Source organism: Electrona antarctica (genome assembly GCF_951216825.1).
Source record: "Electrona antarctica genome assembly, chromosome: 5".
Lineage (NCBI taxonomy): Eukaryota > Metazoa > Chordata > Actinopteri > Myctophiformes > Myctophidae > Electrona > Electrona antarctica.
The window spans coordinates 4,821,310-4,841,127 of NC_136810.1; the positions used below are offsets into that span (position 1 = coordinate 4,821,310).

The 19,818-nt window shown below is 44.5% G+C and overlaps 1 protein-coding gene across 2 annotated transcripts in view; it reads left to right on the forward strand.

Moving 5' to 3' along the window:
• LOC306922778 (protein MTSS 2-like) overlaps nt 1–18,094 on the forward strand; it is a 63,752-nt gene extending 45,658 nt beyond the window's left edge. Inside the window, exons 9-15 of one of the 2 annotated variants that reach the window (XM_079500598.1) lie at nt 4,480–4,577; nt 5,670–5,802; nt 11,330–11,404; nt 11,786–11,926; nt 13,471–13,650; nt 14,711–14,879; nt 15,526–18,094. In XM_079500598.1, the coding sequence (XP_079356724.1) occupies nt 4,480–4,577; nt 5,670–5,802; nt 11,330–11,404; nt 11,786–11,926; nt 13,471–13,650; nt 14,711–14,879; nt 15,526–16,322 (1,593 nt within the window). In that variant the 3' untranslated portion in view covers nt 16,323–18,094. The remainder of the gene's footprint in view (nt 1–4,479; nt 4,578–5,669; nt 5,803–11,329; nt 11,405–11,785; nt 11,927–13,470; nt 13,651–14,710; nt 14,880–15,525) is intronic. The other variant, XM_079500599.1, reaches the window with a different exon arrangement.
• Nucleotides 18,095–19,818: the final 1,724 nt, after the last annotated feature.

The following is a 19,818-nucleotide window of genomic DNA, read 5'->3' on the forward strand; positions in this document are numbered from 1 at the left end:
AAACAAACTGCCTGCAGCCAGCGAGCAGGTATACTGTCACAATAACAAACAAACTGCCTGCAGCCAGCGAGCAGGTATACTGTCACAATAACAAACAAACTGCCTGCAGCCAGCGAGCAGGTATACTGGCATAATAATAAACAAACTGCCTGCAGCCAGTGAGCAGGTATACTGGCATAATAATAAACAAACTGCCTGCAGCCAGCGAGCAGGTATACTGTCATAATAACAAACAAACTGCCTGCAGCCAGCGAGCAGGTATACTGGCATAATAATAAACAAACTGCCTGCAGCCAGCGAGCAGGTATACTGTCATCATAACAAACAAACTGCCTGCAGCCAGCGAGCAGGTATACTGTCATAATAACAAACAAACTGCCTGCAGCCAGCGAGCAGGTATACTGTCATAATAATAAACAAACTGCCTGCAGCCAGCGAGCAGGTATACTGGCATAATAATAAACAAACTGCCTGCAGCCAGCGAGCAGGTATACTGTCATAATAACAAACAAACTGCCTGCAGCCAGCGAGCAGGTATACTGTCATAATAACAAACAAACTGCCTGCAGCCAGCGAGCAGGTATACTGTCATAATAATAAACAAACTGCCTGCAGCCAGCGAGCAGGTATACTGGCATAATAATAAACAAACTGCCTGCAGCCAGCGAGCAGGTATACTGTCATCATAACAAACAAACTGCCTGCAGCCAGTGAGCAGGTATACTGTCATAATAACAAACAAACTGCCTGCAGCCAGCGAGCAGGTATACTGTCATCATAACAAACAAACTGCCTGCAGCCAGCGAGCAGGTATACTGTCATAATAACAAACAAACTGCCTGCAGCCAGCGAGCAGGTATACTGTCATCATAACAAACAAACTGCCTGCAGCCAGCGAGCAGGTATACTGTCATAATAACAAACAAACTGCCTGCAGCCAGCGAGCAGGTATACTGTCATCATAATAAACAAACTGCCTGCAGCCAGCGAGCAGGTATACTGTCATAATAATAAACAAACTGCCTGCAGCCAGCGAGCAGGTATACTGGCATAATAATAAACAAACTGCCTGCAGCCAGCGAGCAGGTATACTGTCATCATAACAAACAAACTGCCTGCAGCCAGTGAGCAGGTATACTGTCATAATAACAAACAAACTGCCTGCAGCCAGCGAGCAGGTATACTGTCATAATAATAAACAAACTGCCTGCAGCCAGCGAGCAGGTATACTGGCATAATAATAAACAAACTGCCTGCAGCCAGCGAGCAGGTATACTGTCATAATAACAAACAAACTGCCTGCAGCCAGCGAGCAGGTATACTGTCATAATAACAAACAAACTGCCTGCAGCCAGCGAGCAGGTATACTGTCATAATAATAAACAAACTGCCTGCAGCCAGCGAGCAGGTATACTGTCATAATAACAAACATGTACAAAACATTTATTAACCCATTTTGACCTGAGATCAGATTCTAAAAATGTCTTCTACATCAGTTTTCTGAAAAAGCTATGTTTCTATGTCAGTGGTTCTTGAGCTTGTAGATCTGCTATTTTTCAATAGCTAAAGCATAACATAATGCTAACACCAAAAGGGGTTCCCGCCCAAAATGGGTTAACAATATTATTATTATTATTATCTCTGTCTTTTTTCAATCCACAATGAGTTTGTCTCGCTGTGAGGCCTGCATGGTAAACACTCCTGGTCGTGTGAATTCACGATACCTTTATTATCATTATCGTGTATCTTCTGCAGACCGGTATGGCCCCAAGTGCTGCGTGGGCCAATCAGAATCTGTCAATCAAAGGGCCCTGAGCGCAGATGCTGATTGGCTCTTAACACGTTTTACACACGCTTGGGGCCACACCGGTCTGCGGAAGACAAATGATAGTGAATTTGAGTGAGTGCGGTGGTTTACCAGGCTACAGCAACCAATCAGTGATGGTTTACCAGGCTAAGGCCTCACTCACACCTTCGCATCTAGCATACAACATTGTTGGATGCTAGATGTAAACAAAGGGTAAGTGTCATGGCCGCCCCAATGCATTTCCAATGGGAGTCACATGGTTTGACACAACATTTGTGTTGTATGGCTTTCGGCTGTGTTTCGACTGCCCCCCTCCCCCTCATACAACACAAATGTTGTGTCAAACCATGTGACTCCCATTGGAAATGAATTGCGAGCTTGCATCAGTCAATAAGTCTCATGCATCAGCCATACATCAATCTGTTGTGAAGGTGTGAGTCAGGCCTAGGGCAACCAATCAGTGCACACATAATGAAAGTGTGCTGGCCCCCATGTGCACAAAACTAAACAGGGAAAAAACAACAGCGTACAAAACAAGAATAATGTAATCAGTGACACTCTTGGAAATCAGAGGACGGTGATGCTTTTGATGCTCTTTGATTCTGCTGATTAGAAGAACTGCATTGTTCTGGTTTGGACAATTTGAACATGATGTTTTCATTAAACACGTCGTCACTGTTTGTCAGGTGGAAACCGTTTTATGTCCAAAACCGTTAGTTTCAGGGAAGAAATTCGGTCAGATTCAGTCAGGTATGTGACTCTGTGTCATTTATGATAACGAGTTACATTTTGACAACGTCTGTGGTTAGAGAAAATGTAGCTATTTATTTTCTTGCTCTTTGGACAAATGAGTACTTTTTCACAGTCAGTTGACATTTAATATTCATTGGCGGGCTTATTTGTTTATTGTTGGAACACACAATCTAAAATGACCCTATGGGATTTTCATTACAAAAAGATTGTAGATTTTCTAGTTAAAGCAGGGGTAGGCAACCTTTATTATCAAAAGAGCCACTTTTGGACCAAAACAATTATTACAATTCCATTTGGAGCCGCAAAATATGTTTGCTTTAATAAGCAAAATTTGATTTTTTTGTGATTTTTATGGTCTTTCAATATTACATTGTATTGTTTGCTAATTTCTCAAAGCAATTCAAGTATACCAGTAAGCCAGCAGCATTGGTGGTGAAAACAAACAATGTCTTAGCATTAATACATTCTTAATTTTCCTTCATTGTCTCCACCAGGCCGAAGGCATGGGGAGAGAGTATGTTTTGCACTCCGTCCATCCGTCCGTGTGTGTGTGTGTGTGTCCGTCCGTCCTTCCGTCTGTGAACAGCTAATCTCCGGCACCGTTAACCCGGTCGATACCAAATTTTGCACACACACTCCCTGGATGCCAACGATGAACCTCTGCCCCAAAATTTCCAGAACGGCCTGTCATAGCGCCACCAGGAGGCCACTTTGTGCAAAACAAGTTTTTGGACAGTACACCTACAGATTTTGTCCAAACATCACGCAAATTGGTACACAGTCTCTCTAGAGCCATTCAACGAAAGAGGTCTTTCAGATTTCTCAGACTCCATCCTGATTGGCTAAGATTGGCTTCCAAAGTTCGCAGGAGTGCTCAGTTTCAAACAAAATGCTGCAAATCATGAACACATCGTGTGATTTCCGTGAAATTGTGCACGCACATTCCCACTAGGCCGAGGAAGAAATGCCACATGAACATTTTCAACTCAGCCTCATGGTGGCGCTATAACTGGCCGAAAAGTGCACAGATCTGTGGATAACTTTGTATGCCAACTCCCTAGAGGCCAAGGAAAAACCTTTGCCTGGAATTTTTCACATCTGCTCTTTATAGCGCCACCAGGAGGCTGACATATATAAAATATTTTCTAATATTACTCCTTCAGATTTTATCCAAATTTCACGCAAATCGGTACACATGCTCTCCATAGTCATGTGATCAAGACGGGTTTGTTTGATTTCTCATAATCCACCCTCATTGGCTACAATTGGCTTCTAAACTTTTCAGGAGTAGCCCGCTTTGTACCCATTTTGTACAAAACGCCACAACTACTCAACGCAGCGTCCGATTGTGGTGAAACTGTGAATGCATATTCCCACTAGGCTTTGGAAGAAATGCCACTTGACAGTTTTCAAATCAGCCTCATGGTGGCGCTACAACAGGCCAAGCCGCGTCACACACACACACACACACACACACACACACACACACACACACACACACACACACACACACACACACACACACACACACACACACACACACACACAACATCCTCCTGGTGGAGACCTGTGCCCAGAAGGGCACTTTTTCTAGTTTACATGTGTTTCTTATTTTTATCTTTGTGTAATATCAAAGTGAAAGAATAGCTTTATGCCTAGTACAATATTAAATTATGATTAAAATGTGAAAGAAAAGAAAAAGAAAAACTCTTATTGCTTTTCATACTTCTTTGCCGTAGCAACTGGGAGCCACGGGAGAGGGCTCTAGATCCACATGTGGCTCTAGAGCCGCAGGTTGCCTACCCCTGGGTTAAAGCAAAGATTGATTAGCTTAGCTTGACAAATCCCCCCCCCCCCAGCCCCACATCATCATGGGGTCTTCTTTGTGCTTGACCGTGCGGTGATGTCGCCCCCTGCAGGTGATCCGCGACCTGAAGGGTTCTGACTTCAGCTGGTCCTACCAGACCCCTCCCTCCTCCCCCAGCAGCGCGGGCTCCCGCAAGAGCAGCATGTGCAGGTATAGCACGCACACACACACACACACACACACACACACACACACACACACACAGGTAATTGAAGAACAACATGGCTCATGTTCACAGAGTATCGTTGTCCGTCCCTGGGGCTTATTTCCATTTCACCTTAAATGCTTGTTAATTAACATGCCCTTGTTAACAAATTCAATGAAGAATGTTGACTGCTACCATGAGGGAGGCTGGTGGGGGTTGAGAGATGTAGTTTCTGCATGTTTAATCTATGACAAAGACAAACTGCAGGCGGTGAGCAAGAGAGGAGAGAGAGAGCCCAGAGAGACGACAGACAGGGTGTGACGCTGTTGTGAATCAGAGGACGGATGATGTTTCTGATGCTCTTTGATGGTCCTGATTAGAAGGATCAGCAGCTCCTCTTGTGTGGAGAGTTTGAGCATAATTGTGTTCAAACACATTGTGTTGCAGTCGGGCGGAATATTTGATTGCCCAAAAACTGTTGCAACCCATTTTGACCTGAGATCAGATTCTAAAAATGTCTTCTACATCCTGACAGTCTTCTGAAAAAGCTATGTTTCGTTCTTCGATTTTTCAAAAATAGACCACCGAGTGGCGCGCTATGAACTTGTAGATCTGCTATTTTTCAATAGCTAAAGCATAACATAATGCTAACACCAAAAGGGGTTCCCGCCCAAAATGGGTTAAATAAAATAGCCTGTTTTCCAATGGATCCAATGTTGTTATTATTTAGTCACAAGGGACATGTTCTGTTTACTGAAGAGCTGAAGGAAGCATTTGAAAATGTTGTGAGCCGACCCATTGTGATGATATCTTTTGTGATCAACGTTGAATTGTGTGTGAACTGTGGAAGTGTATTTTCACCAGGATATTCTAATATTCTATTCTAAGCCTCTTAAGCCTCATTCTCACATCACTGGAAGGAGAAGATGTGGTTTTGAATTGTTATCTAATCCTGGAGCCTAGCAAAAAAAGTTGCCAATATTGTCAGCTTTTCAAATGTGTGTGTGTGTGTGTGTGTGTGTGTGTGTGTGTGTGTGTGTGTGTGTGTGTGCGTGTGCGTGTGTGTGTGCGTGCGCGTTTGCGTGTGTGTCTTCCAGTCTCCTCCAGATGCCCTCGGCCGGCGCCCACCGCCTCAGCAGCGTCTCGTCACATGACTCTGGGTTCATCTCCCAGGATGCCAACGCCCACTCTAAGCCCCCCTCACCCATGCCCTCTGACATCGCCAGCCAGGTAGGGGAGCTGTCTTACTGTCACTGTAACCACTTTAATGCATAAGACCTTGTAACTATTGTTTCAGAAAAGTCAATCTAAAACCACCTGCACTGCATGCACTGCTTTGTTGTAGAACTACATACATATTAGTATAACAAGGGAGTATGGAACGTATGGAAAAGTATGGAATTGGATTTTAGCAATATTATGGATAAGTATGGAAAAAGGAGTGTAGAAAAAGTATTGTTTCCAGACTATTGACTTGTATTAACTTTTAACTTTAACTACACATCCCCCACCAATAAATCAGTTGAAAGAATATTGACAATACCTATGAGTTGCATATACATAGCATCACAAATAACATTATAACAAATACTTGTCTGAACATTTATTAGTTACGCATGCAGTGTAGTTATTTGAAAAGCACACGTATCTTTTCTTCATAAGGAAACCATAATTGCTTGGCTGCGTTCATCATCATGTCCATGGACACAGTTAATAAAGGAGGCTTCACAGACAACGCAAACATGTAATATTTTTTCATTAACTCATTTCTGGGTCTTATTTAGAAAAGACATTAATGGAGATGGAGAACGGCATATTGTTCTTCCAATCCATTAAAGGAAAATGATGAGTATAGGTACACAGTTTCAGTTCATTTTCAACATGTCGTCCCTATTGTGAGAAACATGTTGGCATGTTGAAAATTAAACATGCCAAAATACTGCAAATAGCAGACACACAAGCTCAAGTTGTGATCTTATAGATCTGCCAATTTATAGATCTGCCAATACATTGGCATCATACTACAAATACACTTGTGTATATACACAGTGGTTACTTAAGACTGGTTTCATCCATATTGAATGCATTCTCACTCCGAGGTCGTAATACGTTGTTAAGACTGGTTTCATCCATATTGAATGCATTCTCACTCCGAGGTCGTAATACGTTGTTAATGATGAATTGGGAAAATATCTGACTGATTACGTGTAGTTTCATCACCGGGGCAAATCCTAGGGATTATCTGACTTGCTAATGGTGGCATGGACCAGATGCTAGCTTGGGACAGACGGAAGTTGATGTTGTTCTCCCAGAACATCGAATTGTACTTTATCCAAACTCCACACGCTTCCCCCATCTGGCACTTTTAAGCCTGGTTCATACTTTGTCGTGCAGCGGTGCAGCGCGTCGATAATAGCCTGTCTACAAGCTCACAACACGTTGTGGATGCAGACATGTTGTTAGCCTGTCGGTAGGCCATCATGGCGTTGTACGATGGGCCATAAATTAGGCTTCAGGCGGAACCCAGACAGTTTCCCTCTCCAGACGTAAACACTCTGCTTGTCTAGGACTCTAGGGGTCAGATGTGTGTCTGCATAAAAATGATGCAGAACACAAATCTACATAAAGATCAGTATGTATTGAAAAGGAGAAAAGGTTCACTCTTCTCCATATACTCTGCAGGTGGTGGATGCAGATTTGTCGTTTGTCTTTTGGTCGCATGGAGACATTATGCAAGAATATATGAATATATATATTTTTTAAATTGGTGTATTCCACTTATGCCATTTAGACCTGGTGTAACCTATACGTTGTTATACCTTTCATGCCGGGAGCTCATATTGTGTTTCATATAGCAACATATACATGTGCACGCACGCACGCACGCACGCACGCACGCACGCACGCACGCACGCACGCACGCACGCACGCACGCACGCACGCACGCACGCACGCACGCACGCACGCACGCACGCACGCACGCACGCACGCACGCACGCACGCACGCACGCACGCACGCACGCACGCACGCACGCACGCACGCACGCACGCACGCACGCACACACACACACACACACACACACACACACACACACACACACACACACACACACACACACACACACACACACACACACACACACACACACACACACACACACACACACACACACACACACACACACACAGTTTTAGCTGCAGTACCACAATGTCCTGATGTGGTGGGGGCACTGTGTATGCAAAAAAGGAAATCTCCACCACAACCTTATACCAGCTACTCCCCTCCCACATCTTTGACTCATTATAATAAGGCCGACCCCCCCCCCCCCCCCACACACCACACACACACACACACACACACACACACACACACACACACACACACACACACACACACACAGTCTCCAAAGACGAAATGCAAAATTGGAACTGAAGATGGGAAGGATTATACAAAGTAAGGAGATACCTATGACATCACGAGTAGATAGATAGATAGATAGATAGATAGGAAATGTAAATGTTACAACAGCAACAGGCAGCCACATTACGCAGCACCAAAACTTCATCTCCTTACATCTCAGAAAAACAACGCGGGGGGCATAAGAAACACGAAGAGACAGTGTAGAAAGAGAAGCTCCGGGGGAGAGAAGGCTCCGGGGGAGACAGGCAAACAGGCAGGCAGGGAAAACACACGAGGGAGGGAGAGAGAAGAAAGTGCGACCGCCTTCCTCGAGAGCAAGCAGAGAAGAAGAGCAGCACCAAATGAGTTGGCCTGTTGAATATGATGAAAAGGCCTGATTGTTCAAAATGGGTATTTGTGGGGATAGAAGACATGTAGGGGAGCCCATAAAAAAGTCCAGCCAGAAAAGTTGAATTTCATGTTGTAAGACCTTGAAATACCTTTCTTTGGTCTAGTGCACTTTTTCCGGCTGGTGCAAATCATTTAGAATTTGTTGAAATACTTTTCTCAGAAAACAACCCTGGAGGTTGATGACGCCATGCGCCGGTCCAGTGGACAGCCAGACAGCTCATAATCCATACACATATTCTTATTTTGATTCACTTATTGTCTCCACCAGGCCGAAGGCATGGGGAGAGAGTATGTTTTGCACTCCGTCCGTGTGTGTGTCCGTGTGTGTGTGTGTGTGTGTGTGTGTCCTTCCGTCCGTCTGTTACCAGCTAATCTCCGGCACCGTTAACCCGGTCGATGCCAAACTTTGCACACACACTCCCTGGATGCCAACAATGAACCTCTGCCCCACATTTTCCAGAACAGCCTGTTATAGCGCCACCATGAGGCAGCTTTTCACATTTTTTACCTAAAATTGCACCGATCTGCGTGAAACGTTGCATGCACACTCCCTAGAGATCAAGGACAAACCTTTGACCTGCATTTTCCGCATCTGCCTTTTATAGCGCCACCAGGAGGCCGACTTTTGTGAAACACATTTTTTGATATTACTCCTCCAGATTCTGTCCAAAAATCTCACAAATCGTTACACAGTATCTCTATGGTCATGTGCTCAAGTCGGATCTGTCCGATATTTCATATTCCATCCTAATTGGCTATAATTGGCTTTCACAGTTTGCAAGATTGCCCCGTTTTGAACAAAAGCCTCAAATCATGAACGCAGCATGCAATTTACGTGAAATCTTTCACACATTTTCTTACTAGGCTGAGGAATATATCCCACATATATATATATATATATCACATTGGCCTGTTATAGCGCCACCAACAGGTTGATTTTTGCAAAACACATTTTTGGAACAAAATGCCTCAAATCATCCAATTGCCATCAAAGGCGTATGAAGAAATGGAACCCTTTTCACATTGGCCTATTATAGCGCCACCAGGAGGCCACAACCTGACCCGCCCTGGTGGAGACCTGTGCCCCGAGGGGCACTTTTTCTAGTTGTTTTTATGTCTCCTCTCGCCTTGTGGCTACTCATCCACTTATTTTTTATTATTTACCCAGGGAAGTAGCTGAGCACACGTGCTCATTTTCAGCAACACCCTGCACATAGAAACACACACACACACACACACACACACACACACACACACACACACACACACACACACATTAAAACCTGGGAGCTGACCAGTACAACCACAGTCTTATACTGTTGGCCACTAAGCAGCTCCAGGGGGAGCAGTTGGGGGTGCAGTGCCTTGCTCAAGGGCACTTCAGCGGTGTTGGGTGAGTGATGACAATCACTTCCCCACCCAGATTTTTCCTGCCCGTCCGGGGAATCGAACCGGCAACCTTTCGGCAACAAGGGCACTCCTCTAACCCTTAGGCCACCGCCTAAGGGTCTTCCTCAAAGCATTGCTCTGAACCACTGATATATAAACATTTACTGCAAGATAATTTCATCCAGTCCCTCGTCGTCTTTGATATGCCACGACTAAACAGACAAATAATATGTTTTTATCGTTTGCTTCCTCCTCAACTAATATTCTGATTTCACAGTCTGTTAAGTTACACTTCTGTTGAACTGTTTTCTCATTGCCGCCGATGTTTACACATTTTCTGACAATTTGGGGCACAAGTGAGAGTGGATGTCCACGTGTGCACAATTCCATGCTGATGTCTCTGTCACACTGTGATTTATGTTTTTACATAACATCTGACGCAGAAGTGCAGAACAGTGTGTACAACAACACGGTGCTTTGTCTCCGGAAATAGTTCCAACGGTGTGCGACTAAGCCTTTGCCCCCCAATAGTTCCAACGGTATGCCACTCAGCCTTTGCCCCCCAATAGTTCCAACGGTATGCCACTCAGCCTTTGCCCCCCAATAGTTCCAACGGTATGCCACTCAGCCTTTGCCCCCCAATAGTTCCAACGGTATGCCACTCAGCCTTTGCCCCCCAACCACAGGTGATGAAGTTAATCCATCCTTGTTGCCTGATAGGATTGTGCTGTTCAGTGTAGCATCCTGAATAAATCATCTTAGTAACTACTTTGTATTCTGTCTAGCCTGGAGGTCTACAGATCCCCTTAAAGGTGTAGTGAAATGAAAAATACGTTTTTCACACTTTTAGACCATCTCCGTGGTCATCATATGAGCATACCTAACAATGGATGCCAAAAAAATGGGAAGATTCTCATTTTTGTGTGTTTTTATATCAAAAGTCCATAAAAATATTTTTTTTATTACTTCCTGAAAACGAAAACGTGCTGCGTGATGACGTGTCGAGGCCAACATCGATAAAAGCCAATAAAAATGAAGCTCACCCGTATCCTCTCCATATGTGCGCATCCGTGCAGCACAGCTGCTATTGATTACAGAAATCCTCCGTTTTTATTCCCATTCCAGATAACATCCAGACAGTGTATTACTCGGTTTCAACTTAATCATCACGCTAAAATATGTATCTGAAAACATTATAGGGTAGAAATAAGCCACATAACAGTAAACTGGTAGAGTTGGCCGTCTATTTGATTTGTAAACAAACACACACCACGCTGCTGCGTATAGCATAGCAACATTCCCTAGCTACCGTCCCATCACCTGAAGGGATGCGACGCTCTGATTGGTTCAGAAACTTCAGACCGGTGTTTCAACTTGAAACCGTTTGAAACTTCATAATAAAATGTCCACCATTTCCGTTTCATTACACCTTTAAGGAAAAAAAGCATCCTCTAAAAAACTGTATTTATCTCTCTCTCACTCACTATCTCCCAATTTTCCATCCCTCTCCATTTCTGCCCTCCTCCCCTCCGCTCGTCTCTCAATCTCCCACTGCAGAAATCAACAAGCTCGGCCTCCTCAGAGGCTTCAGAAACCTGTCAGTCTGTCAGCGAGTGCAACTCCCCCACAGCGGTCAGTAATGCATGCATACCCGGTCCGCTCACAGCTGGACGGACACACACACACACACACACACACAAGCACGTGCTTAGTATGCAAACACACATGTATGCTGACCCACACGCATACACTCACTCACGCACACACATGCACACACTCAATGCAATCATCTCGCTGATCTTTATAATATGGTTAATCTACATTGTGTTGGCACTTAGGGAATGCCCCTCTCCCCTAAATTTAGAAGAGCCGTTCCCATAGAAGGGGCATTCCACAAGTGCCTGCACTCTGCAGATAGGCCCTCCTTGGTATTTAACTTGACGTTGCCCTCGGGCCCCTCTCTCACCAATGTACTGTGACACTCTGACTCCAACTTGTCTGTCCGTCCTGCAGTTTGGCTCATGTCCATCATCGTTTGGCACGTTCCGCCCTGCTTTCTCTCACACTGGCACCATACTCCCTTCGTCCCCCACATTTAACCACTCCCCCGGATCCAACACCCCCTCACCCACTTCAAAGGTTCCTAGCTGGAAGGTTTGTTTTCATTTGCACATTTCTTTATTTTATTTTTTAACTTTTTTTTTGTTTTTTTTGTCTTTATTTTCGCTTATTTTTCGCTCCAAATCACAATTTCCTCTTGCCTCTAATCTGTACATGAAAACAATCTCTAAACTGAGCTGGCTTAACCTGTTGTAATTTCATTGACATGCTGTACTCATATTAAAGTCACCCATATTAAAGCTGCAATCCATAACATTCATGTCATACATGGGATGTCAACCTCCCTGGGTCTAACACTCCTCTAAGAGGCACCCCCCACTTGGCCTGGGGAGATATTGCACTTATGTACTAGCCTGGCTAATAAGCCAGACTCAAAACACACTGTCGTGTGGTATTTGAGTCTGGAGATGCTGTGTATGGATCTTGTTTCCCGGGGGGGCGGGTTCAAACATTTTCTCTTTGACGCAATTGGTCAAAGCTACTGTCAGTCAAAGGTCTCAAGCATTGAACGTCACTGTACCAAAGCCCACCCATATTGCATACCGTGTCCCGATTGGCCACACCAGTTCTCTGGTGTAGGAAATGGGCATACAATTGAGCCTCTCCAGACCGTAATCCGCCGGCAGGCAATTTATTTTTGCCAACGGCTGATTCGGTCTGGCTTATTAGCCAGGCTACTTATGTACTACTTTATATCCTCCCCAACACCAGGGACTAGTACAATCTACGGTAATACCTTACATAAAGGTCAGGGCCACAAAGCATCACAAGGTTTATGAAGTATTAAAGCGGTTGGTCATAATGCATTATAGGCTCCATTTACACTGCAAAGGCTCTTTATAATGGACTAAGTTATGGTTATAACTGCTTGGTTGAGCTTATAATGCATTATGAGTCTGACCAGCACTTATGATACTTCATAAACCTTGTTATAAGTGTATTGTAAGTGCATTATAAATGTGATTATAATGCATCATACCCAACCTTTAAGTAAAGTGTTACCCTGATCTTCTAGTTATATTAACATACTTTCCCATACAGATTGGTTAATATAATGTTTTCCCGGCATCCTTTGAATTACGTTTGGATCGCAGCTTTAACCATAGTAATCTAACCAGTTCATGAGCCACACAGTATTTAACAGTCTTCCAACTTTGTAACGAAAATGGAAGACTGGAGAACTGCCAGGTTGGTAGACATGTAGGTCTTGGGGTGAAGCCTAGATGCGGATGCAGGGAAACGTACCCTGACTTGGGTGGACACCAGTTTTGGTCCTGGGTGCCATTTTAGCCCATTTTATAATGGGATAAAAGATGTAATTCTATTGTGCATGTCATGTGCATGTCATCACCTGCACACCAGATTAGAGGAATTTTCAAAAATATGGATAAAAAAAAAAGAAAAAAATTAAACTCGTCTTAACGTCCCTGGCAATCAGTGCATAATTAGAATCAGCTCGTCTTAACGTCCCTGGCACTTAAACAGTTTTAACTGCCGGGTTGGTAGACGGTCTTGGGGTGAAGCCTAGACACGGATGCAGGGAAACGTACCCTGACTGTTCTAATCTAATGCTGCAGGATTGGGCCAAATCCAGTCCCTACGAGCCCTCATTGGCCAGCACCCTGCAGCGCAGGAGAGAGTCTCTGGATCGCATGAGGGAACAGGAAGCTCCTTCCAGTCCACACAGTTACTCTGGCATGCATCCGGATGATCCACACACACGCTCCAGGATGGGACCAGGAGGCATTGCAGCCAAGGTATGCACGGCACGCAGTAAAACAATCCTCACTGCTCATTTGACTCCAAAGAATGTTGAAATGGAACCAAATGCAACTTTGCAATTTGTGAAATACATTTTAAGTTAAAGGGGCACTTTCTAGTATTTTCTACCTCCTCTTTGGATAATTTGTCCTCATTAACCCATTCTGGGCGGGAACCCCTTTTGGTGTTAGCATTATGTTATGCTTTAGCTATTGAAAAATCGAAGAACGACTGACATAGAAACATAGCTTTTTCAGAAAACTGTCAGGATGTAGAAGACATTTTTAGAATCTGATCTCAGGTCAAAATGGGTTAATACACTATATGAGATGGCACAATTTCTGTCTTGTCTGTGTCTCATTGGTGGGCTATGGACACTGGACAGTTCAGAAACCTGCCTACTAATGTCTGTGTCTCATGGGTGGGCTATGGACACTGGACAGTTCAGAAACCTGCCTACTAATGACATCATGGGTGGGCTATGGACACTGGACAGTTCAGAAACCTGCCTACTAATGACATCATGGGTGGGCTATGGACACTGGACAGTTCAGAAACCTGCCTACTAATGACATCATGGGTGGGCTATGGACACTGGACAGTTCAGAAACCTGCCTACTAATGTCTGTGTCTCATGGGTGGGCTATGGACCCTGGACAGTTCAGAAACCTGCCTACTAATGACATCATTGGTGGGCTATGGACACTGGACAGTTCAGAAACCTGCCTACTAATGACATCAACGATTCGGATTCCAAGCTAATAGAAACTACAGCCTTTCTTTTCCTGGGAAGTTTGCATACTGAGAAGAAGCCATTGTTATTGAATTAATGAAATAAAGAAGAAAAAAAAAACATTAAATCTTGTTTACCAAACCTGCCTATGTGTACAGTATACAGCATAGGGAACTGTGCCATGAATGTAAATGTCTGCTCATCTTTATGCATGGTTTGGTGTCTGCCTGCCACTCTCTCTCTCTCTCTCTCTCTCTCTCTCTCTCTCTCTCTGTGTATGCATTGATAAGGATTCATTTATGCATGTCTGACCTGTTCTCCAGCACGGGGAGCCCCTGTCCCCTGCAGCCAGCACGCTGGCCATGGTTCTGACCCGAGGGCTGAGCATGGAGCACCAGCAGAAGAGCAGCAGAGACTCCCTGCAGTGCTCCAGTGGGTATAGCACGCAGACCAACACCCCGTCCTGCTCGGAGGACACCATCCCCTCGCAAGGTAACACTGGCTCAGTGCTCGAAGAAGACCTTTTCATGCCAAGGACCCCTACATTGATATATATTTGGCTGAGGACCCCCCCCCCCCCCCCCCCCCCCATCTAAAATGTTTTGGGCCAGGGATTGTGTTAAATAAATGCAAAGTTATTCAAACACTTAAAAAAAATGTGTTCAAATATAACACACTATAACACTAAAACTAAGCCCTTAAAAAAAGAAAACCAGCAAACTAGCAAGCTCACTTTAAAAACAATTGAAACATTACTAAACTCTAATAAGTTGCTAGGTTGTCTCATGGCATCTCATTTGACATTATTACTAAACTCTAATAAGTTGCTAGGTTGTCTCATGGCATCTCATTTGACATTATTACTAAACTCTAATAAGTTGCTAGGTCGTTTCATGGCATCTCATTTGACATTATTACTAAACTCTAATAAGTTGCTAGGTTGTCTCATGGCATCTCATTTGACATTATTACTAAACTATAATAAGTTGCTACGTTGTCTCATGGCATCTCATTTGACATTATTACTAAACTATAATAAATTGCTAGGTTGTCTCATGGCATCTCATTTGACATTATTACTAAACTCTAATAAGTTGCTAGGTTGTCTCATGGCATCTCATTTGACATTTCCTTTCAGGGTCGGACTATGAGTGCTACTCGTTGAACGGGGACGCTGAGAGTGAGGGGCAGGCGGACTTCGACAAGTCTTCCACCATCCCGCGCCACAGCAACATCGCTCAGAACTACCGCCGCATGATCCAAACCAAAAGGCCGGCGAGCACCGCGGGTCTGCCCGCTGGCAAGACCCCGCCTGGGGTGACCAATGGCGTGTCGCCGGGAGGCTCCGGAATCATCACGTCTGGCACGGCCACCATCCGCCGCACCCCGTCCTCCAAAACCGGGGTGAGGCGCACGCCATCTACAACGGGCCCCATCCCCATCCGCCCCCCCATTGTCCCGGTGAAGACCCCGACGGTTCCAAACTCTCCGGGCTACCCGAGCCCGACCCATCACTGCGCGGGTAGCGAGGAGTTCCTGTATGGCGACGACCCTGGCGCCAGCGAGTACATGAGGGCCTCCCCCAAGCGGCTGAGCCTGCCCGACACGACCTGGGGCTCCGGAGCTGTGACGGACAGGAGCGCGTACGCCCTGCAGGCCGCCCACAGCGTCGAGGAGGATCCCTTGCTGGCCGCCAACCGCCACAGCCTGGTGGAGAAGATAGGCGAGCTGGTGGCCAGCGCCCATGCCCTGGGCGAGGGGCAGTTCCCCTTCCCATCGCTGCCCGGTGAGATGGCTTATTCGACCCCTCTCGGGGCCCAGGTAATGACCTCCACGCCGAAGGAGGAGGTGGACGTGCTGGTGTCCATTCGCCGTGGCGTGCGGCTCCGCAAGTCGGTGACGGATGACAGATCGGCCCCCAGGATCCAGCGGTAGCTGATTGGTTAGAGGAGGGTGTGGTGCGCCTGTGGTGCCCTTAACTAACGAGCTCTGTAGTAACATAAAACAAGCACTCATCATAATACATGGACAGGGACTCCAGATGAGTGAACCGAACATGCAATGAGTGGATAAAACAAATATATAGACGCTGAATATGAACGACTAACGGACAATGTCACGACATGTCATTTGTTGTCATGTATGTATCGCGCGTGTACGTACAAAGTAACCCATATTTGTTTGGTTGTATTATTTCTTTGTTTTTCTTCCTCTATGGGCTCTTGTGGTTGTACTTCTGCGTTTACCTCTGGCTTTGTTCAGACTGCAGCATCCAATTTATTTCTCAATACCGATCTTTAGGACTGATCTTTAGGAACTGATCTTTAGGACTGCATCGATGACCTATCTGCATTGGTTGCTGTGGTAAATAATGACGTAACAGGTGTGGGAGTAATGTTTAACTTATATGAAAATAAGCTGATCTACCAGCTCATGCACCCTGCTCGTGAGTTTACAGATCAGCTATTTTCAGTGAGCAGCACCATCATACAATGAATTATAAATGAGGCTTCAGTGTCCAGACTGAGACACATCTTTAGAAATCGGATTTAAATCACCTTTCAAACCACCTAGGAATGTGTTAAATTATAATGAATAAAAAGAAAAACTGCTTCCTTGTGTTCAGACTTGATGGAACACAATCTCATTCCAATCTGGTATACCAAAATTTGTGCTGCCAATGCAAGCGTAGCCTCTGTGCCCACTGCCCAGGGGGTCAGGGTGGCATACCGCCACTGTGCCCACTGCCCAGGGGGTCCTGGTGGTCAGGGTGACATAGCGTCAGGGAGGCATACTATGGTCCGACGGACCATTGGTTCGAAGGAGCATTGGTCCGAGGTGCGCTGGGGGTCGGGAGAGGGTTGGGGTTAGGTTTAGGTGTGCTGCCCCGGGGGAGGTTAGGGTTAGGCCGGGTGAGGGTTTGAGGTAGGTTGTCGTTCGGACCAATGCTCCGTCGGACCAAACACATGAACCCATACCGTCACTATGCCCACTGCCCAGGGGGTCCTGGTGGTCAGGGTGGCATAGCATCACTGTGCCCAAGGGGTCCTGGTGGTCCAGGTGGTCCTGGTGTGCTGCAGTGTTTCCCAAACAATGGGTCGGGACCCATTTGTTTGTCGCAGACCCATTATTATGGGTTGTGAGTAAATATCCCTTTTTCTTTTCTCTCCCTTACATTTAAAATAATAATGTATATTACAGCATCATTTCAAAAGATTCGAAACAAATATCCGTTTTTCATAAAGAAATTCCATTAAGGAAAATGTAAGAAGTAGTGAAAATAGCAGATCTTTACACAAAGCTTGTAGATCAGCTATTTTCACTATAGTTTGGGTCCCGGACAGAGAGACATCATCAAATCTCTCTTTTTTTGGTCTTGAACTGAAAGCGAAACTAAATGTTTTGGCATCACTGCTGTGGTGACTGAATGCTCTTTATTTGTATCCTTATTATTATTATTATTATTATTATTATTATTGAGGCATTTCTGAATGAACACAGCCAGCTCTGATTGGAGGGTGAGCGTCTATGTTGTGTGATGTCATCATCATTACTGTATGTGTATTACTGTATTCATGTTTTGTTTCATAAGCCGAACACCAACTGTGTAATTCATGTAAAATAGAAGCAATATGGCAGTGTTTTTATTGCTGTACTGTACTGTCAATATATTCTGCAATTAAACAGGCTTTTTATTGTAAAATTGATTGAAACTTGTATTTATTCTTGAAAAGAGCATTGTGGTTTACCCTATTTGCAATGCCGTCAAGATGACACACTAAAGAAAACGATAATTAAGAAAGATTTAAAACACATAAACAACTATTAAGAAAACTAGGAATAAGCGTTTAATTTTAACGTAGCCAGCTATCACATCACAACAACTAAGCACATATACATTCACGTTTTAATATCCATACCAGACACTTAAAAACGCAAGTATGACATAGTCAGAGCCATAAAGTAAGACAGAGTTACGACAACTCCGTTCACTTCATGGGGCCAGGCTCTTCTACATAGACTTCTATTGGTTTGTCCCTATTTGAAGGCTTCAAATAGGGACAACCGGAAGTTACGGAATGCATTGGAGTCTATGGACGTGCACGTGACCGGGCTGTTTTCTGCCCCCTCAATGTCGTTACATTCTGGCAAGTGGACTAGGCTACGCCCACAGCGTGAATCTAGTCCCCCCCCCACAGGATTTGATCACAGCAGGCTCAAATTATTAGTATCGACAGCTATCTGCATAGAATTTCATGTTTTTTAAATCATGCATCGCATTAACTAGTCACTTAGTGCCATAGCCTACAGCAGGGGTCTGCAACCTTTTTCACATGAAGTGCCCTGTTTTCATTTTCGTGATAGTCAATTCAATTCAATTCGATAGTCAGTGTGCCATATATAATTATGGTGCCATATATAATTATGACACCACATCAAAATTAAATATATCCCCAACTGATTTTGATTGTCCATAGGATACACATACTGTAACAACCTTAGAAATATTTTCTTTCATATCAGGATTTAATGATTATTAAACTTCACGAGTTATAGAAGTTTGAATGAATGTACAATTATGTGCAGGAAGTATTAGTGAGTGGACTTATTTTAACTGACTAAACCTTTTTTGGAATATTTAATAAAAAACAAAAAAACATCTCTGTCTCACCCTTATGCCAGTGTGCCAGTGCAGCACTCATTATTTTGCAGTTTGCACAAATGCACAGAGGAGGGCACCAAAATCCTTGAAAAGCAACTTAAAGGGCCACTTCACCCCTTTTGCATCCAGATCTTATTTTAATGATGTTTAGGACACAAGAAACACTTTCCTGTGGTTGTTATGTGTGTAATACTGTCTTCCTGGACTACATTCAGCCTGGGCACACTTGAACTTCCATGCGCTGCCAAAGGAAGCTGTGTTTTGCGTCATCTCCGGGTTTTTAGACAGCTGGTGGATGGAAATGAAGCTCCACCCACGTGGCAGAATGCCGCTGCAGGGGCAAGCATTACCGGGAATCTGACCGACGGCAATCTGCCGCGTCGGTCAGACCCTTTGTCTCATTAAGACAGCCCACATGGGGTGTGTCTCCCCTCCACAAGTGCACCAAAGCATTCTGGTCATTGTAGGAATTCAATAATCCAGTCAAACTCTAGTCAAACACACAGACTTCCATTATTTTTCTTGCCATAGAGTGCAAATTTCAAACTGTGCTGTTACTGTTATCTGTTACTGTACAAATACTATTAAGATTGAGTGATTGCAGTTTCTTCCAGCGGTGAAATGGCCCTTTAACCCATTTTGACCTTGAGTTTTCTGAAAAAGCTATGTTTCTATGTCAGTGGTTCTTCGATTTTTCAAAAATAGCAGACCTACAAGCTCATAGCGTGCCACTCGGTGGCGCGCTATGAGCTTGTAGATCTGCTATTT